The sequence below is a fragment of the Microtus oregoni genome, unplaced genomic scaffold (genome assembly GCF_018167655.1).
Source record: "Microtus oregoni isolate MIOR12 unplaced genomic scaffold, Mior012 000016F_ref0000370, whole genome shotgun sequence".
Lineage (NCBI taxonomy): Eukaryota > Metazoa > Chordata > Mammalia > Rodentia > Cricetidae > Microtus > Microtus oregoni.
In genome coordinates this window covers 24,540,598-24,565,514 of record NW_024543075.1, presented here as the reverse complement: position 1 = coordinate 24,565,514, position 24,917 = coordinate 24,540,598, and the positions used below count along the sequence as shown (strand labels likewise).

At 41.0% G+C, this 24,917-nt stretch overlaps 1 protein-coding gene across 1 annotated transcript in view; it reads left to right on the top strand.

The window, feature by feature from the left end:
• Positions 1 to 5,878: 5,878 nt before the first annotated feature.
• LOC121457683 (phospholipid-transporting ATPase ABCA3-like) overlaps positions 5,879 to 24,917 on the top strand; it is an 80,798-nt gene continuing 61,759 nt past the window's right edge. Inside the window, 8 exon segments of the mRNA XM_041666605.1 lie at positions 5,879 to 5,938; positions 6,296 to 6,557; positions 9,003 to 9,130; positions 11,400 to 11,550; positions 15,669 to 15,928; positions 19,763 to 19,879; positions 20,370 to 20,487; positions 24,388 to 24,561. Of these exon segments, the coding sequence (XP_041522539.1) occupies positions 5,879 to 5,938; positions 6,296 to 6,557; positions 9,003 to 9,130; positions 11,400 to 11,550; positions 15,669 to 15,928; positions 19,763 to 19,879; positions 20,370 to 20,487; positions 24,388 to 24,561 (1,270 nt within the window).

The window sequence follows — 24,917 nt, the reverse complement described above, 5'->3', positions numbered from 1 at the left end:
TTCTAGAAACAAGAAAGAGCAGCATTTACCAGGGTGGAGACAAGGTCTTGAGTATTCTGAGAACAGAAACATCCGAAAAGTACGGTGGAATAGATAGGGCAATGTGAAGAGCAGTCTCACTGTGTTCTAGCAGCTGGTGTGTATGGGAGGAGTGTATGTGTATAAGGCCTGAGACAAGTCATCTTTTCCAGAACATACACATATTCATGGAAGCACACCACTGCTGCCAAAGATTAAAAGGCCAGTCGGGTAGTAATTTCCCAAAGTCAAATCAAGAGTCTTTTCACCAAGAACATGCAAAGTCCCAGAAGAGAAAGAAAACATTTTTTAATAGTGTGTTTTGAGCTGCATACACTTGTGATTCTATCATTAAGAAGGACAGGGTTTCCCAGGTCCTCAGCCTCTTATCTAAAGAATTAAAACCAAGGACTCACACAGATTCGCAAAAGTAGGAAGATAAATCATATGAATGCCCAATCACACTTAGGCATAAGATGTAATTAGTGGATTCTCTCTGAAAAAAACAACAAACCAACAAAAACTAACTAGCAACAAAATGGCATCGAGAACCCAACCTATGTCTTATTGCTGTAGCAACAGTACAGTTTTCTTTGGGTTTCCTCCCCAACAGAAAACACGAGTGGGTCTTCCACTATCCACGCTCCATGACTGTATCATCGAATCGTCTCAGGATCAGAAGGTAGGTTTTGCTACTTCATTTTTGTCATTGAGATTGGCAGGTGCTCAAAGGTTTGACCAAGGTTTCAGGTGTGCCAGTCACTGTTCCCTTGAGAGAAGATATCACGTTGTAATTTGCACAAAGTTTAAAGAGTTACTAACCCTGACTGGATATCGCCAATGACTGAAAACATCCAAGGATAGGTCCTGAGCTCTGGACCACAGCTGTCGCAGAGATTTTTCAAGCAGCTACACTCCCGAGTGCATGAGCTGCCTAAACTGTGAAAACAGCTTTTGGGTCTGGGTTGTTGACAGGGGCAGGTTCCCGCGGAGAAGCAGACAGCTGTGGCTGGCTCTGTGGCTGGCTCTGTGAGCGCCAGGGAACGCGGTTCACACTAATAAGGGCAGGTGCCAGGCCAGAGCCAAAAAAAAAAAAAAAAAAAAAAAAATTATTCTGCGGTGTTCCCACAGCGCCCTCTGTTGACAAGGCGTAAGGTCACGTTAGTTCCCGCTCTTCTGGCGCCGAGACTTAATAATAAATTCCTATCACACACATCAGGGATAGAGAACTTGCGGTGCTTGCCAGAACACAGAGCCTGTGATTCTAACATGAAGCTAAACTGGAAAGGACTGAGAAATGTGGCAATTGATCCAGTCCTGGGGAGCGAGGGAGAGAGAGAGAAGGACGTGAGGGAAGGAGAGTGTGTGTGTGTGTGGGGGGGGGGGGGGGTGTCAGTGGAACCCTATGCTGCTGAAATTATGGACGTTTTGGAAAGGAAGCAAAGGGTGGTGCGTGGTGGGCTGAGTAAGTAGTAGGTGATGCTGAGAAGGATTTGGAGCAAGCAGAGGTCTGGGCTTGGACTCCAAGCTTGGTTTGCTCTCTCCTCTAGCGCCCCTACTGGCCCCCCAGCTACTGTGTATGCCTACAGCTCCCCACCACCCCTCACATACTGTTTCCCCCTGTGTTGATGAATTTAGGGAGCAGGAGAAACATATGGTCGTGGCATATGCTCCATGGTCCTGTTTTCCTGGTTCCCGCTACTCACAGCCCAGCCCCTGTTCCTTCTCCAGCTCGTGCCTTGGTCTCCTCCCCCTGCTCCTGACTCTCCTTGACCGTTCACCTTACTTAGCACGTGACTCTGGGTCGTGCCCCCCCCCCCCCCCCCCCCACACACACACCTGTACTTTTAATTGGTTTGCACGAGGCCAGGTCGCATCCTTGGGAAGGAGAGCACTGCCCTGCAGGACGGTTGGCTAAGGCACTGGGTGCAGGACGATTCTCTCCAACTAGGCGGTCTGGTGCTTTTCAGTGGATAAGGTGCTAGGGGTTAAAGTTGCTAAATTGGAGCCCTGGTGGTGAGTCTTTCCGCCTTCCCTTGTGTCTACTGCTTTCAGATGCCCGGGAGCTTAATTTTCCTTTCTCTTTGTCTTTCTCTTTTTGTCTATCTGTCCCTGTTTCTCTATTTCTGCTGCTCCCCATCCCCTTCAATTTGTTATTTAAGGAATGAGGATAATGCCAGGACCACAGCTCAGGGTGCAAGGTCACAGGAGGTTAAAGGCAAAGAGGCAGGATGCTCCATCAGTGCCCCTTGAGTTGTAGATCAGCCAGATCTACAGGGTGAGGCCCTGTCTCAAAAGAAAGAGAGAGGGGGCAGGGAGGGAGGGAGAGAGGAAGGGAGTGAGGGAGAGGAGAAGGAAACAAACTAGCCGCACATTTTCCCTTCGTCTGGAACACACAGAATAGAAACGTTTGGACTGTGTAGGATTTGAATGCAAAGGCTCCTGCACTTCACCCTTGGGCTGGAGAGATGGCTCAGCCGTTAAAGGCTAGGCTCACAACCAAAAATATAACACAGCTACTTCTGTACTCTTTTTGGTTTCCATTTTCTTGGGATATATTTTATTTTTAACTTCTGTTATGGCCATGTAATGTATACACACAACAATAATAATAAATAATTATTTGAAAACAGTACTAGAGATTTTTCTAGTAATATTATGGTCATGTTATATTTGTTGTATTCCAAAATATTAAATAGTTTACCTGAGCATCATTTTTCCAGAGGATAATTGTGCGTGTGTGTGCGGGTGCACGTGTGCACATGTGTGCTTGCACGTGCTGACAAGGTCCCTGATTATCAAATCTACTGTGCCTGAATTTAGATTACAGTTCCTGTAACTGACAGTCTCCCTCAGAGTCATCCTCAGCACACTTAAGATTAAATAAAGCTTTAATGACTCTCCTTTATGGCTCTGAGCTCCAACTCTTGGCCTGCCTCAGAGCTGCCTCCCCCCCAAAATTCTGCCAGCTATGCAAGGCTGTGCTCAGTGGTGGGAATCTGAACCTACACGCCTGATTTCAGCTAGGAAGAGTGATGATGGTTGCCCAAGTGAATGAAATCCCTGACAAGAAGCTGTGTCTGGCTGTGAACAACAACAACAGCAGCAACAAGACCTTCAGGAAGAAGTCTATGTCTGCAGAGACTGATAGACCACTGGGATTTCAGCACCGAGGGGAGACTAGACGTCCGTAGGTTCAGGAGCTAATTACTTTATCTTGGTCTGGTGTTAGCCTCCAGGGACAGTCCACATCTGAACCGATACCTTGTGGTAATAAATAAAAACCTCTTAGAAGCTATTAACTTAGTGGAACACTGGTTTCCACCGCCCCAAGAGCTAAGCATGTCACCAGACAGCATCCAGGGCCTTACGAAATAGCTCTCCCTATCTGGTCGCACCAACTCTCTGGTGGACCCACCAATGCATCTTAAAGTTGTTTTGATTTGAGACTTTCATTGTTCTGTAAAATTCTGAAAGCCCTGTAAAACTGCTTTCACATTGGAACGTGGAATTTGGGGTAACCTAAATCTGTGTTGCTAAGTCATGGTAACACCAAGTGGTTCTTATTCCTGTTAAGATAAAAGCTGCGGTTTTAACATCAGTACCTGCCATGTCATCTACTCCATAAGAAATGGATTTCATTTTTCCCAACTATATATGTGTACCTAGTATAAAGCATATTATAGATATAATATTCATTAAATTTAAGAATTAATCTCTTCGTAGTTTATTTGGAGGCTACAACAAAATCCACTGGCTATGTGACTTACAAACTGCAGGAAATTTTGGTGGGTTTTCAGGAGGCCGGAATGTCTGAAACGAAAGTGCCGGCAGATCAGTGTCTTGGGAAGTCTCTTTCCTGACACACGGGGGCTCTAATGTCTGCATGTACTCACACGACAGACAGATGAGATGGAGAGGCTGGCTGTCTCTGGGGCTTCATGTACAGGTAGCAATCCCACTGACATCACCGCTCAACGTTCCCATTTCTAAATAACATCGTCTTTGCTGTTAGGATTTAGCATATGAGTCTGGTAGGAACATAAACATAAATGTTCAGTTTGTTACAAACCACTCCCCTTATTGGTGGTAGTTATTTCCGTATTGTAAATTTGGATAACAAAGTAATTAATCTTTGTTTAGTGCATGACATTTTGTAGATGTTAGGATCTCCACAGATGCTGAATACATTTTCAATGTAAGACTATATAACTACTCAGATACCCCAAGTGATTAGTTACTTTCAAACTGTATTAGAAAATTAAATGAATACAATTTAAGTAATTTACTTGTCTAAAGGTCACATGCTGCTAGATATTATTTTTTGCTTTAAAACTTTTTATTACTTCTTTGAGAATTTTGTGCAATGCATTCTGATCATATTTGCCTCCTCCACCAATTCCTTCCCTCCTCTAGTCACTCAACATGGTCCTTTTTAAATTTTTTTAAAAATTCATTGAGTAGTTTATGCTGCCCATATATGCTTGGGTGTGTGGTCTTCCACTAGAATGTGGTCGATGAGCCATGGGCCACACCCCTAAAGGACATATCAATTACCAACACCTAGTTGGATGGAATGGGACTTTGTGTTCATCTCCCCACATGTTGGGCTTTGACCTAAGGTTCACTTCCCCAGGTCTTGCCCATGTTGTCATAAATACTATGAGCTCATCTGTGCAGATGCCCTGTCGTGTTCTGAAGACACTGTTTACCTGCAGTTGTATAGCACCTCTGGTTCTTACACTCTTTCTGTCCCCTCTTCCACAATGCTCCCTGATAGAGATACAGATGCAGTCTCTTATTCTGTGTACTTGGGTCAGCTGTATGTCTCTGTGTTGATCTCTATTTACAGCAAACAGATTCTTGTCTGATGAAGATAGGGAGATGGATTAACAATCTTTTATAATGACAAGCCATTAGTATTCAGTTTAATACTGTGTCCATTTAGCAGAATAACAGTAGTAGGTTCTCTCTGGGGGCGTCCATGATCTGCCTGACCACAGAGTTCTTGGCCCTCATAATTATGATAGGTATAGGTTTCATCTTCTGGTGAAAGACTTAAATCAGTCATTGGTTACTCCCATAACATTTATGGTACTATTGTACATAGTATTGCCTATATTATTGTATATGGTATTGTACTATACCAGTGGGCTTATCTTACCACTCCAGTCATTACTGTAGCTTACAAAGTTCAGAGCTGGGTGAGAGTGCTCATAACTTTCCTTGCTCCAGAGAACCAATAGTGTCTTTCAGCACCACAAAAGCTAGGCAGTTAGGGATGAAGCTTCCAGATGAGAACCAACTTGATTCTTTTTTCGTGTCCTTTAACTCAAGGGTGCAGTGTCTTCAGAATTATGGTCTTACATCCAAGTTCTGGAGTGTAGCCAATAGCGCTGGCAATAGCCTTTAATGTTTGGAGGGACCTTACTGGCCAACAACTCCAAAAGTTACAAAGTTACAACCCCCCTCTCCTCTGTGTGTGTGTGTGTGTGTGTGTGTGTGTGTGTGTGTGTGTGCGCACGCGCGCGCGCTTCTGTAGTAGCATGCAGGTCCCCATACAACATTTCTGAAGGTCTTTGGAGGTATTTATCTCTTCACATATTACCTCCTCTACCCTGCCCTTCCAGCCACTACCCAAATTTAACCCTTCCTAATCCAAGATTCCCCCTTTAAGTCTTTATACCACCGGGTTCTCTCTCTTGCCTGTTGAAACTCCCCCCCCCCGCCCAGATTTTCAGACCTATAATGGGTGTTACAAATGAAACACCATATCTGAAGATTCAAGTAATCTTCATTTTCTTTTCTTTAAAAACATGTTTACTTCCTCCGGAATTGAACATCCACTCCGTACAGAAGAATGGCTTCACTGGAGACCAAAAAACTTGTGATTCTTCTGTGGAAGAACTTGACTTTAAAGGTAAGTTGAGCTCTGCGTAGTGTTCTTGCAGAAGCTCAGAGTGGGCCGACACTAATTCTCCCATCGCAATCACTGCCTTTTGATGTATACAGTTTTACTTTTCTTGGTTCCAGGGCTGGGGCTCCCTATTCCAGACATAGAATCTACACAGAGTGGGGCAATAGCAGAGTATTTCATAGGACAGAGAAAATGGCAGTCTATGAAATTTTTCTGTCCCAAAGTAAAGCCTTGCTTTTTGGTCACGTGTGTTAACTGAACGATGTCTCTTATTAACTCAATACATACAAATTGTCATTTGTTAAATCAATGACCTCTTAGAAAAACTAACATGATATTGTTCTTCTTTAATTCTTTTAGAGGCGGAAGTTTGGGGCTTTGGTTACTGAAATAGTCCTGATGTTTGTATTCAGTGTTGTGCTTTTGGCAACACGCAAACTTCTTCCTATAAAAAAGATTGAATCTGTCCGTTATCCTCATCGGCCAGTCAGTGGTGTTCCTTCCTTCATCCACATCTTCACCAGTTCTCATCCTTGGGAACTGGCCTACGTGCCTTCCAACAGCACCACGGTACAGAATATTATTGAAAATGTGAAAAAGGATTTAAACTTCCATATGAAAGGTTAGTTAAGATTTTCATAAAAGCATATTATTCAATTATTTTAGCAAAAACATTATCTTTTTACCTGGACAATTATCTTCCACACAAAACACGACAGGATATCCTCATAGCCAAGGGTCAGCTTTCTAAGTATGCTATTATAAAACTGGTTAAACTTGAAAGTTAAGTTTCTCTTAACTTTTTTTCTCTATACCCCCCAAAACAAAATAATATATTAACATTAGATGATCAATTGATTGTTTTACAAATTATTCTCCAGCTCTGTGATACTAAGTCCGCATTGTTTCTGAATGAGCTTTAAAACTCGGGGCCGGAATAGTATAAGGAGCATTGCTGTGTTCAGCAGAGACACACAGGATAAACATGTCTTTATTCTGAATTAGTAGTGGTCAATTATTTAAAACAGTATTGCACAATCCATAGAAGGTTATATCTGAGTCCATTTTATGTAAGTGTAAAAAAGTACCTGACACAGGTGGCTTATAAAGAAAAGTTTATTTAACACATAGTTTTGGAAGTGAAAAGGACAAGATTGGTGTCCCCATCTGTATCCTGGCTATATCACAGTGGAGTAGACGGCATTGTGGTAGAAGCACATTTGGTAGAGAAAGGTCATACGGAGAGACAGGAAGCTACAAGCTACATATAACAGTTCCAGACCAGCTCTTTTCTAACCACCCTCTCACATAGGAGCTAACCTGGGACCTGCAAAAACTTCATTAGCCACCCCCCCCCCGCCCAGAGAAATCCCTCCAATGGCTTAACTATTTTCCACATGCACCTTTTAAAGCTCCTACCTCCTCCAAGTTGTGACTGTAACAATTGAGCTACATGCTCGAGGCATATCCAGAGCACAGTGGATAACAGAGAAGCTATGTAGAACTGGTTTAAGTTTACAGTTCCTCACTTACCTTCTTCACACTCTTGGATCTATTTACCCCAGTTTCTCAAGGAGGCAAATACTATTAGAAATTCTGTGGACTTCCCTCTAGTGAAGTCCTCTCTTTGAATAAGCATACAGTCCAGCTCTTCTGCCTCAGGAGCATCGGGATCAGGGTCAGGTCCTGAGTCCGTAACCTCAACCATCCTTCTTTCTTAGATCATGCCTATACCGTTGTTTTCTGACCAACACAGAAAATACTCGTTTTTATGCAAACATAAATGAATACTCAATCATCATAATCACTTAAAGGCAGGTCTTTCAAGGGTTGAACCCAACCAAGGCTTCCTATAATTACTGGATAGGAAAAGATAGGCTAAAATGATAGGGAATGCTTTAGAATGGACTGTTTGGTTGTTTATGGATTTGTTTACAAAAATGAGTGGAGCTGAGTCACTGAGGGAACTGGATTTATGATAGTTCTGGCGAGATGCAGAGACAGTGACACCCAGAAGCACAGGTGACAAGTGTGGAGGACGGTGTTTTAAGGGTGGGAACACAAGCATCGAGAGCACCTTTAGTGAGAATGCCAGCACCATCAATAGTGATGACGGTGGAGCTTTCCTTGTGTGCCTTTGGGAATCAAGGATTTGCTGAAGGGATTTACACCAGCAAAACCATCTCAGTCTAAAGGGTAAAACTACATGGAACTTGATTTATACTGCAGCAGCTGTTAAATCTATACATTGTGTTTACATCAACCATGCTTTTTGACTCTAGGGAAATCCTTTAGGGTGTACAATGTACTGTGTAAAATTGGACTATATATTGAATAACTAAGATTTTTTTTTGATGATGTGGGAGTCCCCTCTGTGTGTTGCTTTTCTTGGTTAATGAATAAAGAAACTGCCTTGGCCTGTTGATAGGGCAGAACTTAGGTAGGCACGGAAAACATAACTGAATACTGGAAGAAGGAAAGAGTCAGATACTATGGATCCACTGGACACAGATGCTGGGAATTTTACCCGGTAAGCCATTGCCATGTGGTGACACACAGATTAATAGAAATGGGTTAAATTAAGATGTAAGAATTAGCCAATAAAAAACTAGAGCTAATGGGCCAAGCAGTGATTTAATTAATACAGTTTCTGTGTGGTTATTTCAGGGCTAAGCTAGCCAGGTAGCTGGGACGAACAAGCGGGCCCTCCTTGCAACATTTTGACTTAGGAAAATATAAATTACACATTTTCTAAGGTCAATCAGGTTGCATTTCAAAGTTAAACTCATTGAGTGAAAATCTCAATTATTGGAATATGCTCGCTCAAACACCAAAATCATGAGGTGGCTTCCTTCCCCAACTTCCACATATTTTTAATTCAGATAGTAAATATTATGGAACCGTGGTATGACACCTTTCCCACTAATTTCTCCTCAAGCTGGAAAGGCCTTAGCCCTGGGGCACTTTCACCAGTCAGCTTACTCCAGCAGGTGTTCACAGCTCCCACCCTACAGGCAGGAAGCGCTGTCGTTCCTTCTGCTTTCCTAGATTCTTCCTCTCTCTACAGTTACAGGGTTTTCTTCAGAAAGTGATTTGGAAGATTACATTAGGTCAGCTGTCAACTCTAGAAATGTTCTGGCTGCTATTGTGTTTGACCACAGCTTCACAAACAACAACGATCCCTTGCCATAGAAGGTGAGAAAGTTTTCCATAGAAGCCTATGACTGGGGGCTGAAGAGGTGGCTCAGTGGAGAACACAGAGGGTAATATTGTTCTTCCAGAGGACCCGAGTTAGTTCTTGACACTCACACTGGGCAACTTATAACCATCTGTAACTCGATCTCCAAGAGATCTGACACACCCATGTGCATATATACCCCCACACAGAAACACACGAATATACATAATTAAAAATAAAGTAAATATTTTAAAAAAAAAACCTTGAAACTGTACTTCTGATTTCTGGAGAGTTAATGAACAGACATATCTTTATTGCATTTAATGATGAACTTGTTCCTTGACTGTGGCATGGAATTGGATCCAGTGTCTGTTATTGTGCTAATGAAAGAACTGTATTTACTGCCTAGTAGACTTTCTCCACAAACTGGAGTCTTGGGAAATCCAGACAGCTAAGGATATTACTTCTCCTGCTGTGTCTGATGTAGCAGCTTCGTATACCCTGCTGATGCTACTGAAGTAAGCACGTGTTTCCTGGGTCAAAACACTTGCTATGATAAAGGAAGTGTATCATCACAAACGCTAAGAATGCCCTTTGCATTGGACAAAGGTCACAGGTAGATGCAGAATATTCAAATGGAGTTTCAAGACAGAAGTCTTAAGAACTTGTTGCATGGTCAAGGACAGACCTGTTCCCCGAGAAACTAGATTGCAGTTGAGAACACATGTATCTTAGTTAGGGTTTCTATTGCTATGAAGAGACACCATAACCCTGGTAAAGGGAAATGTTTAATTGAAGTTGCGGTTACAGTTTTACAGGTTTCACTATTATCATGGCAGGAAGCATAGTCGCACAGAGACAGGCATGGTGCTGGAGAAGGAGCTGAAAATTCTTATCTTGCAGGCAACAGGAAGTGAACTGTCACATTAGACGGTATCTTAAGCATATATGAGACCTCAAAGCCCACCTCCACAATTGACACATTTCCTCCCACAAGGCCATATCTACTTCAGCAAAGCCATGTCTCCCAATAGTGCCACTACCTTTAGGGACCATTTTCTTTTAAACTTCCACAACGTGCATTTAACAGGCCACACTGAATCAGAAGCAGGACATCTACAAATACTGGGGATGATTCTCATAACTGCGACCAAGGAAAGACAAAGACACTACTTTGAGCTTAATGTGCCTGGTGTTGAGAGAGATGACCAGGTATAGAATGTAAATGTATAAAGAGGCAAAATTCTGTGTTCAAGGTACAAGCAACTGTCCATGGGAGGCAAAGAGAGGCCTCAGCTAGGGTCGTTGGTTTCTCTTTATTCTGTCTTGTCACTTTGGTACTTCCATGTGTCACCTATCCTTAAGCTCCCGTTCCTCGAGAGCTGACGTAGGCGCGTCAGTGTGTGGAAATGTTTTCAGCACAGTTTCAAGCCTCCATCTTCTGCCTTCATTCATAGTCTGCCCTGTCCTGTCCTCGTCTTACTCAGGCCCTTTACAAGTGTGTGGGGCTGGTGCATATTGTCTCCCAACCATGCAACCTCTTTCCTCGGCCGCCCTTCCATAAGTATTCTAGATGCGTCTTTATCACCAAATTTGAACTTAACATGATTAAATATATCTTCGACTAGGGCTTGAGCTCTCCAAGAAGCAGCATCTGTCCTTGACTGTGTCCATCGAATGTTTCATATCTGCCTGTACTTGCTCATCTAACCAATTTCTCTAGTCTAATTCTTGCAATTATTTGTTTGTTTGTCTCAAAGAGATTTTTTGGCCTAACGCAGTGTACCTTGAAGTTTGCTCAGTTCTCTAAGATTAGTGACCTTTTCTTGCCGTAATTATGCAACTTGCCACATTTCTACCTTAGCTCCTTCCTTCTCTGTCCTCCTCAACCACTTTCAGGAGAGGAAGAGATTTGTTATTAGGAATAGCTGGCTAACATAAAGGGAAAGGAATGAATGCTCCCTTTTGGCATATCTCATTTTAGTTTGCATGTCAGATGTCCTCCTAGGGAAAATACCTTCATCGTATTCATGAGTTCCTGCTGTGACTGCTTACTACAAACCTACAACAAAAATCCAACTGTCATTGACACTTCAGAATTTCTCACATGTGATGGGCCACATGACAGGTTTGCCATCACCTTCTGAAGTCCAGAATCTCCTCAGATACTCATCAAAATACCTTCAGAATTTCATATTCTTGATATACTTTAAGAGTCGTTTTGTTTCTGATTCCTGTCATATTTTTCTTTTTTGTTTTATATATATTTTTTATTGCTCCTCCTAGGTAAAATATTACCTGCGTTTTAGTAATGTTAAAAAGAACGTGAATGCTGGGGCATATTTCCAAGGACGCAGCTGGTTTACAAATTTTCTCTTTCCACCTGTACGTCTTCTGGGACCTAGAAACCGATATGATGCGGATGGAGGCAGCCCTGGTGAGCAGAGGTTTATGCTGCTTATTTTAGTATCCCATTGCATTATAAGATAGATGGATTCATATTTCTTCAGTCCTGTGGTAAAAAGTGTTTAATTAATCAATTAATTAGAATACCTTTTAAATTAAAATAGAATTACATCGCTTTTCCCCTTCCCTCATCTTCCTCCCACCCTTTTCAGGTAAGCTCCCTCCACCCCTCCCATTGCCCCCACTCTCGCACTAATATCTTCTCTTTTTTTATTATTATTGTTATAGACATAGGTAGGTAGATAGGTAGGTTGGTAGGTAGGTAGATAGAGGCAAGCTGGGGAAGCCATTTTAATATATAACAAAATAAACCCAATCAAAATCAATCAGAAGAGATAAGGAAGGAAACTACATATTCATCAAAGAAAAAAATACACCAAGATGACATCTTAGTTCTTACCATCTCTGTCCCAAACACAGGGCACCTAAGTTTGTAAATGAAGTACTATGATAGCTTAAATCACATATGGACCCTCACGCACTGATAGTGGGAGACTGCAAACCCTCTCACAAAAACTAAACAGAAATGCTGAAGCTCGCAGACATTATAAACCAAATGGACCTGACAGATACTCATAGAACATTTTACCCGCACACAAAAGAATATACCTTCTCTGCATCTCATGGAACATTCTCCCAAATTGACCACATACTCTGATACAAAGCAAATCTCAACAGATACAAGAAAATCAAAATAACTCCCTGCAGCCTATCGGACCACCAAGGATTAAAGCCGGACAGCAACAAAAGAAACAATAGAAAGTTAACAAACTCACAGAAACCAAAAGCTCTCTACTAAATGAAAAATGGGTCAAGACATAAAGAAATTAAAGGCTCCCTAGAATTGAATGAAAATGAATATACAGTATATCCAAACTTAGGGGACACAATGAAAGCAGAGCTAAGAGGAAATTTAAAAAAAATCAGTGCCTGTCTAAAAAAGCTGGAGAGATCACACACTAGCAGCTCAGCAGTGCACCAGAAAGCTCTAGAACAAAGAAGAAAAGGAGAAATCACACCCCAAAGGAGTAGACAGCAAGATATAATCAAACTCAGGACTAAAATCAATAAAATATAAATAAAAAAACAATACAAAGAATCAAGGAAGTAGAGTTTATTCTTTGAGAAAATCAACAGAGCTTATGGGAGTAACAAATCAATACCTGATTTGATTTAAGACCACTCCAGGAGATGGAATCTATACCCTGCACTGCTTGAGTAACCAAGAACTCATCACTAGATAGCCCAGGAACATATGGTAAAACAAAATAATACTCTTCTAAAAATATATATGTAGCAATATAATAACTCCTAATGGCCTCTTGCTATACTCATATAGATCCAATGCTCTGTTCTGCTACCATCAGAGAAACCTCCTCCTACAGCAGATGGGAAGAAATACAGGGGGACCCACAGACAGACAGAGAGTATGCAGAGAGTAGAGACTTTGGGACACTCAGTCCTAAATGGGATGTCTCTATCAAATCCCTCACCTCAGGGCTCAAGGAACTCCATGGAAGAGGAGGTGGAAAAAGCATGAGAGACGGGGTCTAAGAAACCAAGGCCCTCTAAATCAACAAGACATATGAGCTCACAGGGACCGTGGCAGCATGCATAGGGCCTGCACAGGTCTGCACCAGATGGAGTCTTCGAGAGGAAAGGAGACATGCACATACCTCCACCCAACCCATAAACAATCTCCAATTAATAACCTCTTACAAATGAAAATTTAGTTCCCTCCAAAAGAGTCCATGGGCAAAACAAACCCTCTTAAGGGTAGGCTGCATTCCCAGCAGTAGATGGCCAGCAGGAAATCTTATATTATTTTTTTGTCTCATAATGCCATGTCGGCGTCAGAGCTTTTTTTTCCAAAATTTTACTCTATTTTCAGTTTTTATTTTTATTTTATGTATACGTATAGATACATAATTTTATATGTGTTTTAGGATATATATGTGTGTGTGTGTGTGTGTGTGTGTGTGTGTGACTTCTAGTGTAGTATTCTCATTGTATTCCTGAATGTGTGAATGAGAGTGTCTCTGATTCTAGTAGCTTCTCTTGGGTTCTTTCCCTCCTGTTTGTTTTGTTCTGATGTGTTAGTTTCTGTTTTATCTTATTATATTTTATTTTTACCCCTTAGAAACCTGTTTGTTTTCTAATGAGTGACAGAAAGGGATTTGGATAGGAGGAGAGATGAGGAGTAACTGGTAGGAGTAGAGGGAGGGGAACAGTAATTATGATATTGTCTGATTTTTGATAAAAGAGGAAAAAACACATGAACAGTTTCCATAGATTAGAGAAGACCGCATCAGCTTAATAAGTAAGCCCAGACATCATTCTGTGCAGGAAACTGGAACAGAATAAGAACGCTGAGGAAAAGCACAGGAGAAACACAAATCGAGTTTATATATTAGAAAAAGCATTGCCCCAGTTTAAGCTCTCAGTTTTGAGCGTGCTGTGGTCGCAGACGAGGCTAAGGAAGCATGATTCAGGGTCAACAGCAGTTTTTCTCGGTCTTTGCATTATTGCCCTTCTCAGAGCCTTTGGGGACTTTTAAAAGCCTAGCCTTCCCTCTCATGAAGTTTCAACATCACAGAGCTATATCTGTTTATGCAGGGTTGCATGGGATGATGCAGCCCCTCCCCACTTTGAGGATGCATGGCATAGAAAAACCCAGTGTACTGTCTTGTCATTTGCCATCATACTGATTTTTCCAACGTGAAAGCATATTTTTTTTAAAAAAAAAAAAAAAACTAAGTGCCCAAGATGAGGTTCCCAGTTAGTTCCTTGGGCAGCTGAGGATTGGGAACCTGAAATGACCCTATCCTAGAGCAATACTGACGAATATCTTGCATATCATCATAGAACCTTCATCTGGTGATGGATAGAGATAGAGACAGAGACCCACACAGGAGCACTGGACTGAGCTCCCAAGGTCCCAAGGAGGAGCAGAAGGAGGAAGAACATGAGCAAAGAATTCGGGACCACGAGGCGTGCATCCACCCACTGAGACAGTGGAGCTGATCTACGGGGAGCTCACCAAGGCCAGCTGGACTGTGACCGAAAAAGCATGGGATAAAACCGGACTCTCTGAACATGGCGAACAATGAGGGCTGATGAGACGCCAAGGACAATGGCACGGGGTTTTGATCCTACTTAATGTGCTGGCTTTGTGGGAGCCTAGCCAGTTTGGATGTTCACCTTCCTAGATATGGACGGAGGGGGGAGGACCTAGGACTTACCACAGGGCAGGGAACCCGGACTGCTCTGTGGACTGGAGAGGGAGGGGGGGAGAGGAGTGGGGGAAGGGGGAGAAGGGTGGGAGGAGGGGGAGAAGGGTGGGAGGAGGGGGAGAAGGGTGGGAGGAGGGGATGGGAAATGGGAGGCTGGGAGGAGATGGAAACTTGTTTTTTGTTTATGTTTTTTTTCTTCTTTTCGCAATAAAAAAAAAATATAAAAAAAAAAAACTAAGCCCAAACTCCCTAACCCAAAGGTACCAATAAAAGTGTATTTTCTCTATCCAATAAAGCATGGCTGTGGAAACTGTGGGGCTTACTAATTCAACATTGTGCTTTCCCCTTCTAATGCCAGGAATGAAGCAAATATATTCGTTCTCACCAGTTCTGTGTAGTAATTACTCTAAATTCTTGTCCATAGCAGAAAGGAAAATAGGAAGTCATAACACTTGAGAAAGAAGGCAACACCCTCTTTATTCCCAGCATGTGGGCTCATTCTGTTTGTGCGGAGAAACTGTGGGGGCTTCTCAGGATCTTAGACCAAGAGGAGACCCTGGTGGAAGTTAACTTGGCTCTTTTCCAGTGACATACAGCCTTGTGTCACCTAACAAGGGATACGGTCTCTGAAGGACACAGCTAGACAGCTCCTCTCCATCTCACCACGTGAGCATCACAGTGAGTTCACACAAGCTAAGGCGGCTGGACCGCTTTGTCACAGATGGCAGAGCTATGAGGTCACCTTCATGCCAGAGCAGTGATGTATAATACATTGCTGTACATAAATTGCTGTCTTCTTTGTTTAGCTCAGATGTTGGTAGTCATTTTACTGAGCAATCTTTGTTTTCTCATTTAGGGTACATCAGTGAAGGGTTCCTGGCTGTGCAACACGCTTTGGACAAGGCCATCATGCTACATCATGGCGGTGCTGGGGCCACTGCGCTCTTTAATAACACTAGCCTTCTCATTCAGAGATTTCCATACCCGGCGTATTGGGATGATTACTTCCATACATTCGCTAATATTTTTGTCCCTCTAATATTGGCATGCACCTTCTTTATGAATTATCTTACCCTCGTTCGGTCCATTGTGTGGGAAAAGGAAAACCAATTGAAGGTAACCCTATTTTCCTTGTAGACAGCATTTACATTGAAAATTTTGAACGTGTGGGATGAATTTCTGTGGAAGGTTGAATTATCTACTCATGTTTAAAACTGATGGTTCTGTTTCCCTTGCAGCCACTCAACACTTGCTTTTGTGGCAATTTGCTATAATTTTGCCTTTATTCAAATTTTTAAGCATGACTCTTAGTTTCAGAGCACAGAAGACTACTTTATGGAACATTCCAGATTTAGTTTGAATATCAACTACCCTCAAACCACTCAGTGCATCCAGTCCAGGGATAGTGATTTACCAGGCAGTTTTTGATTTGGTCTCCTCACTAGTTACAAGTCTGGACAGGTGTTCTGTTCTTCCGCTATCTGATCTTGATAGGCATTGTATTCTTCCACATTTCTCCACGTTCTCTCCATTATTTAAAATTTTGTTTGCCGCTGAGCAGTCCCTAATACTCTCTGGTGACTCATTTCTGTAGAATCCGAGGAATGCGTTTTCTCACCTTTGTCATGGGAGTCTGGCTAACTTCGGCCCTTTGGGCTGATTTTGGCGCTGTTGACTTTTCTCTGTGGTTTGCATCTGGTTTATTTGTCTCCGTCTAGTCAGGGCTAACTTCTCCCTCTGGACCTGTGTCTGGTTTGTCCTTCTTTTCTAGGCTCATGGGGCATAGCATTATGCTATTAGTCTACTGTTTCTTTTTAAACTCAGGCCTCTCTAGCTGTGCACTTCTCTCTCTCAGCCGCATTGTCGCTGCACCCCATAAGCTTTGGGAGGCTGTGTTTTCATTCTGTACTTCTCCTTGTTATTTCTTCAGTGCTTGTTGAAAGACCCATTGTTAATTTCTACCTGTAAATGATTTTTTTTCCAGCTTTCCTATTACTGATTTCTGGTTTCATCCCTTTGTGGTAAGAAAAGATACTTCACATAATTTTAGGCTCAAAAAATAAAAGAATCAAATCTAAAATTACAATGTGCAAAGTAAATAAAAATCTAAGAGAAGTTAAAAAATAAAACATACTAAGATTTCTTTATAAGCTAACATTTATTCTGGAGATGGTTCAGGAGGAGATGAGAATTTATTTTGTTTGATGTCATGTCCTGTCAGTTGAGTCCAGTTGGGTATAGCGTTGTTTGAAATCCTCCATTTTTCACTGAGCTTCTCTGTGTCCAGAAGATCTGTTACTGAAAACGCTGTGTTGAAGTCTCCAGCCATTGTTGCAGCACAATCCCTCATTTGATTCTGCTGTTTTCCTTCCTGTCTTTTGTCGCTGTTGCTTTTGATTCATACATGTCTTTCACTGTAGTATCCTCATGATAATAGGGCTTTTTTCAAAACACATTATCCTTGGTTTTTATAAGTTTTGCTATCAAAGATTTTTGTTTGATCTTGCTACTGTCACTTCAGCTGTCTTTTGGTGACTATTTCATGGGTTATTTTTTCTTTCCACTTTAACTCAATTCTGCTGTTAGATATGAGGTGAACCTCAGCAAAACTCACAAATACATTAAATGATGCTTATAGGATCCTACACCTGATGGTTCTGGAATATAATATTGTTTGTAAGCATAGTGGGTTTACCAGAAGCCTGACATAACGGAGTATGATCTCTGTCCCAAGAGAATTAAATTACATATTTAAAAAGAATCACATAAGTAGGAAGACACAAACATTTGACCAATAAACCAAGACTAGGTATGAAACAGTCATGGGACATGACTTGGGAAGCAGAAAAGGCCTGAGTAATGAAAAGCATGCTTTCCTCTGGGAACAGCAGAGCGAAGATTAGAACGCTCGGTAATTTGGTAGTTAAACAACATATAGATTAAAGAATAAATTCCTGGGGAAACCTAAAAATATTCCAACCTGTTAACAAATGTGTATTTCACCGAGATTAGTGGTATACATCTAAGGTGAACTGTAAGGTACACACGGAACTTCCTAGTGAGCTGTGCACAGCAAGCTCAGTGCAGCGTGTATTGAAACCAGGTAGTGTTATGCTTTCTTCGAGATTGTTTTGACTACCCTGGGCCTTTTGAATGTCCATATGAATTTTATTAGCATTTGTGAATCTCTAAGTTTCTTTTATGTATGTGCATAGGATGCATATCTGTGTATATGTTTATGTGTGTGAGTGCAGGTGCCTACATGCCACACCATGCTTGTCAGAGAACAGCTTTGGGTTTCGGTCTTCCTCTTCCACCTTGTTTGAGACAGGATCTCTCTGTTGTTTATGGCTGTGTACACCAGGCTAGCTCATGAGCCTCTGAACAGTCCCTGTTGCCACCTCTCTCTCATCACAGGAGAACTAACATCACTGACGCGCTACCGTTCTGAGTTTTATGTAGGTTCTGGGGTTTCATGAACTCTGTACAAAATTTTTGGAAAGAAATCGTGTGTAGTCTGTACATAATTTAAGGTATCTTACCATGTTAGCAATATTAAGTGTTCTGGGTGGTGAAGCGGGGAGCCTTGCATTTATTCAGACTTCTGTCATCTCATTCAGCCACGTTTTGCAGGTTTTATGTACAAACCTTGCACTGCTTTTGTTGAATATGCTTTGTCACTTTAAGTGCTTATTAAAGCTTGCTAAGTAAGGGTCTACAAGATGGCTCACATGTAGAGCCTGATGACCTGAATTTTATACCTGGATCCCAGAAGGTGACAGGAAAGAACCAACTCCCAAGAATTGTCTTCTGTCTTCCATGTGCACCATGCCACATGTGTACCTGCATGCTCACACATGTGCATGCACACAGACAACAAAATGAATGATAAATAAATACATTTTTGCAGAGTGAATCTGTTCCAATACTAAACTGCAAAATCTCAATGGCACATTTTCTCTCTCTCTCTCTCTCTCTCTCTCTCTCTTTGTCTCTACAGGTAGGTAATAACACGAACCTGTAACCACTCTAAGGAGATTTGGATAGCATGCATATGTTCCTAGATCTCTCCAGTCATGTACACATTAATTCAAAAGACATTCACTGAGAACCTTGTATGTACCACACAGGTAGAAACTGTGGGGAGGAAACTATATTAATAGAATTTAAATATTAACATATTAGTAAAATTCAACAAAAATATTTTGAATAGATTCTGAATATTCAGACCTCTCAAGTAACTTTTCTTAATCTATGCTAATATTATATTTTTGTGAAATGCATTGATTATGCTTTTATTAAAACTTAAAATACCTCATATTTCTAAAAACAACTACGTCTGAAGAAAACACATTGTTCATAAGGGTATCGCTAAAGTTGTGGGCATTTTCTCTTCTCATCTTAAATTTAGTGTTTTCAGCCTTTATGGTTGAGTATAAATACTTTTTTTTGAGTCAAGGTTTCTCTGTGTAGCTTTGGAGCTTGTCCTGGAACTAGCTCTTGTACACCAGGCTAGCCTAGAACTCACAGGGATCCACCTGCCTCTGCCGCCCAAGTGCTGGGATTAAAGGCGTGTGCCACCACTGCCCCGAAAATTTAAATATTATTATATCTTTTTCTAGAAATATAATTGTAAAAAAGATAAATTTAAGTAGTTGTAGTTTTGCTTACATTCCCCCAGTGTCTTTAACAGTATCAGGAAGTTAGTTGTCAGAGAAATGACCTCTGAGCTTATAAAATCCACAGGACTCAGTGGCTGAACAATTTTAAAGAAATTGCAGGAGATTCTGGGCCAAGTTAATCCTCTATAACTTGGAGATCTGGGCCATAAATATGAGGTTATATAATATGTCAGTATATTTTGAGAACTCTAAGGCACTGTGTGTGTGTGTGTGTGTGTGTGTGTGTGTGTGTACTCATGATGTTTAATTTGTGGTAATTCTCTTACAGGAATACCAGCTCATGATTGGACTGGGCAGCTGGATGCTCTGGGTTGCCTATTTCTTCACATTCTTCTGTTTGTATGTTACTAACATCGTATTTATATGCATGGTTTTATTTGTCAAGGCAAGTGTCATTTTGATTCTGGTATGTTGTGGCTAAACTTTGAGAGGGAAACAGAAATACAGAGCCAGCCTAACGTCTCGCAGCTTGTGTGGACTTCATTATAGAATCTCAGAGGCTGCCTGGTTTCTCGGCAGACTTCAGTTCAAACCTAGGTGGGTGGATTTTCTGTGAGAAATGGGTCATTTGGTGCTGGAGATGAGGCTTTTTAAAGATAGTTGCCTAACATGCACAAATCCCTGCATAGACATAGAGCAATGGTGCATGCCTGCGATCCCAGCAGACAGAGGCAGATCATCACCTGCTACACACTTCAAGGCCAATCTGGGCTCTTTGAGATCCCATCAAAAATGAGTATTAATTTTTCATCTTCCTGAGTGCATCCCTAGTGTTGGACAGGAATAATAAAATATTAAAAGATCTTTCTTTTCTTATGCTTTGTCATCATAATGCATCATCTATGACTAAACTGGATTTCTAATTATTTTGCTAGACTGAACCTGCACCAATCTTCCAATACAATGTCCCAATCCTTGTCTTCGTCTTCTTGTCATTTTATGCCATCTCATCAATATTCTTCAGTTTTATGATCAGTACACTGTTTAATAGAGGTGAGTACATGGTTCTTCACAGGAAAGAGCGTCAGCAACAAAACAAACACTGTTTGAAAGTCCCTTCTGAATGTTACCTCCTGCCACCCCCACGGCCCCTGTGCTCTGAGATGGCCTGTGCCCTTGTAAGTACTTGAAATGGAGCGAGTGCAGAGTGGCAGCTCACGCCTACAGTGCTAGGATATGGAAGGCAGAAGTAGGGAGATCAGGAGTTTGTGGGCATCCTCAACAATAGAGTAAGTTTGAAGCCAGCTGGGCTGTATGAGATTTTGTCTTAAAAAGAAACGGAATAAGGTGAGTGATGAAAATTGATAAGCACAGCATTTGTGTGATGGTATGATCATACTTGATCATATTTGAGTGTTCTTTCTAACCCTGGACTGCCTCTTGTATTCATCTGGCCCTCCCACCAAGAACTGTTGAGATACAGATGCTTCTGAACTGGAGAGCACCGAGTCTGCTAGGATCTGATGATGAGAAAAATCATCAACCGCAGAACTGTTCCTTGCACTTAAATGTGTGCTGTTGGTGTTACGTATTGGAAATGCAGTGCCTGCCCACACAGAACTGGCATTGGCCTCTGGAGTATGGATATCACGTGCATAAAACATTGCTGTAGAGTTCTCTAAAGAAGCAGAAACAAAGATAAGGGGGTATTATGATGAATTGGTTTGTTATGGAGGTCTAAAAGTCCCCCCATCTGAAATCTGTGACCATGGAATTCAGGGAATCCAGTGATTAATTATAGCATGTGTCCTGATGCCTAAGAACAAGAGGAGCCGGTGGGGTTACTCTAGTCCCAAGGCAGGATAAGGCTAGTGTTCTGACCAGAAGGCAGTCAGGAAGAAAGTGAGAATTCTTCCTTCCTCCGTTTTTGTTCCTTCCAGGGTCTCGGCATAGCTTGGTGTCCACTCATATAAGGTTGGGCAAATACTTACCTCGACTGGGGGCATACAGACACCCAGACATAATGTTCAATCTGTTCAATCTGCGTGTCCCATGGTACATTCAGAGTGACTTGTAAAACTAGCCATGAATAGCAATGAAAATTAGGAAGTCACAGCACACACACAAAAAGGTCATGGATCACAAGATTACAAATGAAGGTGGCAGTAGGTAGGGTTTGAACGATTTTTGAAAGTTTGAAAGATGAGAATAGAACATAAAATCAATGGATATTCGCTCATTCATCCATCCATCCATTCACTCACACGCTCTTTCTTTGGGCTACATACTTTGTGCTTAGCATGGTGTGTAACAACAAAGACAAAACCTTCTTCCTCACCCTTTGAGGGTTCCCACGCCAAAGGATTTTTGTAAAATTATGGTCCCACTGGAAGGTGAGAATTCCTATTTTTCTATGTCCTTAATATTAAACTTGTGTCAAATTATGGATATGAAGTGTTAAATAAGTGCAATTTAAATCTGCATTTTTCAAACTGCAAGTACAGGCAGATGGCAGAGCCCCGTTTGGTGTGTGTGATACCCTAAATTCAGTTTTCAGGACTAAAAAAGAGAAATCGACAAGAAATTTGCATTTCATCAATTACTAATGAAACTTGAGTGTGTGTTTCTAATGAGTCAGGTTTGTTTTCTCTTCTGGAAAATTTGGCCATGTTGGGCAGGTATAGCAGCACACACTTATGATTCCAGCACTTGGGAGGCCAAGGCAGAAACAGTACCAAAAGTTGGGGTCCAGCCTGGACTACATAGTGAGTGCCAGGCCAGTCAGGGCTACAAAGCAAGACTCTATCTCAAAAAATTATCTACAATATCTTTCTTTGTTACATAAAGTCTATCATTCTGCCTGATGTTTAGCCACTCTCTCTGGGTAGTGGCACGGATGACTTTTTTTAGACTCACAATTAATTTGTGTCTTTGTCTTCCAATACATTCTGCCACCTCTGCCTTTCCAGAATTTAATGCACGCCATTGCATTTAATCCATTTGCAGTGATAACTAATCGGTAAGGATTTGCCTAGGCCAGCCAGACACTTATTTTATATAATGCCTCATCTTTTTCTCCCTTGTATCTTCCACTTTGATTCCCATCTCATTTCCTCTTCTATATAGTGTCTGATTATTTTCTTACATAAATTATAATTAATGCCACAATTATGAACAATTTGTGAGTTTAGTTTCAATAACATTTTTTAACATTGTTGAGCCCCAGCAAGTGCTAATGGTACATCGTCTCTTCTCAGAAAGATGCTAGAGTGAGGATGTTTTCCCCAGCTTTTTGTTTGTTATTAGTAAATGATACAATAAAATAATATTTATTAAGGACATCAAGATCCTGATCTGTGGTCCCAACACTAGGAAGTCTCTCTTGGATTCATAAAGAACAGCTTTGCCTCATATAGAAAATTCTTGGTTGACATGTTTTGGGTTCATTTTCACAGTGTCTGTCCAGTGACTTCCTACCTCTAGACTACAAGAGGAACGTACTCTGGAGTCTTGTACTCGGCAGAATTCTCTCCCTTGCTACTCTATAGCCTTTTGTTTTGTTTTCTAAGGCTACAATGTAACCCAGGACCTCAGGTACACTAGGCAGGCACACTACCATTCAGAGACGCCCTCAGCACTTTACTGTGCCAATTCTCTGCCTCTGGAAAGTGAACATTTTTGTTGTGGATGAGTCTCAGTGTAAGCTTCATCTATTGCCCTATTTGAAGTGGTGTTTTTTGTTTTGTTTAGATGAAGTTTATGACTTTTTTTTTAAGTGTAGTGATTTCCAACCACATTTCTTCAAATCAGATGTGATGCTTACTTTCTTCTTCTGTGACTTCTATTTGCATATGGAGGTGACTTTGATAGTGACTCAAGGCTTCTCAGGCTCTACCAAATCTCTATTTTTTTACTGTTCCATACGATTGTATAATGTCAATCGTACTGTTTTTAACTGCTGTTTTTTCCTTTGTCTACTCAGACATGTGAAGTCTTTTGTTACTTTACTTTGCATTCTGAGCATTTGTGCAGTCCCTTTTCATAATTTCCATCACTTCATTGATAGTCTCTATATGCAGAAATCTCGTTTTCCTACTTCCCCTCAGCTCGTTCTTTTAGGAATCGAGCATATTTAAGACAGATTGTTCATAGTCTTTGTTTAAGAAGTCCAGCCTCTGGCCTTCCTCAGGGGCAAGTGTTTTCTTTGTGCTGTTGTTTGTTTTCTTCTTCTTTTGTATATGGTAGCTCATATTATCTTGTTCGCCTGCTTCTTAATTCTTTGTTGAATACAGCAATATTTCAACTATTATTAAACGGTAACTCTGAAAATCAAATCACACTTTGGAACTCCAAAATACTCTAAAACCAAACTAATAGGCTTTTTGTTGTTGTGTTGTTGAAACACTGACTTACAGCTTCTTGATTTATTCAGGAATCCTTCTTTTCATCCATTACCATGACAGAGACTGAATCTCATAACGCATGAGGAATATTTTGATTATTCCAATAGTCCTGTTTAGATTTATAATTTCTTATATTGAGTGGTAAAGAATAAAATTATAAATTTCGAATAACTGTTAAGATGTTCATAATAATTGCATATAGAGTGTACAAGTCCAGAATTATGAGCTTCTTACGTGTTTTATTTTATCCCTTTCTTCGGAATATCCTTGTGCACACCCTGCATTCCAGACAGCACATTTATGTTCTGGGGAAAGCAGTGGCAACAAAACAGACATTTTCATTTCTTTTTTTTTCAGTTTTTTTTATTGATATTTATTGAGCTCTACATTCTTTCTCTGCTCCCATTCCTGCCTCTCCATTCCTCCCTTCAACCTTCCTCCACATTTTAATTTCTTGAAATGCCTACTTAGTGTACACATAACAAGCCAATTTATGTATTGTGTTTTTCAAAATTGCTTAAATTGATCATACTTCCCTTTACCTTTGCAGTCAACTTTGCTGTGACCTTAGGAAGCTGCTTTTTTTTCCTCACCTACTTCCCATGTATTACAATGTATTCGAACTATGAACACATGACATTCAAGCAGAAGCTAATTTGGTGCTTCAATTTTAATGCTGGGATGATGTTCGGACTTAAATTCCTGATCGATGCAGAGACAAGGAGTGAGTAGTGGCCGTGTAAACCTTCCTGTGCTCTCAAAACTGGTTATTCATAGTTTAATTCTGACTGCTAAAATGTCCTCCAAAATGTTCTTCTACTTTATACTACCATATTAGTATATGAGTGACTTTACAGTCTCTCCAAAATTTTCCTGGTTGTCCAGAAAGATAGCAGACATCTATACTTACACTTCGGTGATTATGTTTCTCAAAAATTATGCATTCCTGAGAGATTTTATCATGCAAAGCAGTAAGGAGAGTAATCAACATCCTAGTCCGTAGGTCTGTTTATTTTTATTAAATTCTACTTTCCTAAATTTTGTGTAGTTCATTTTTATTCAGTCATTTCCAATTGTTTC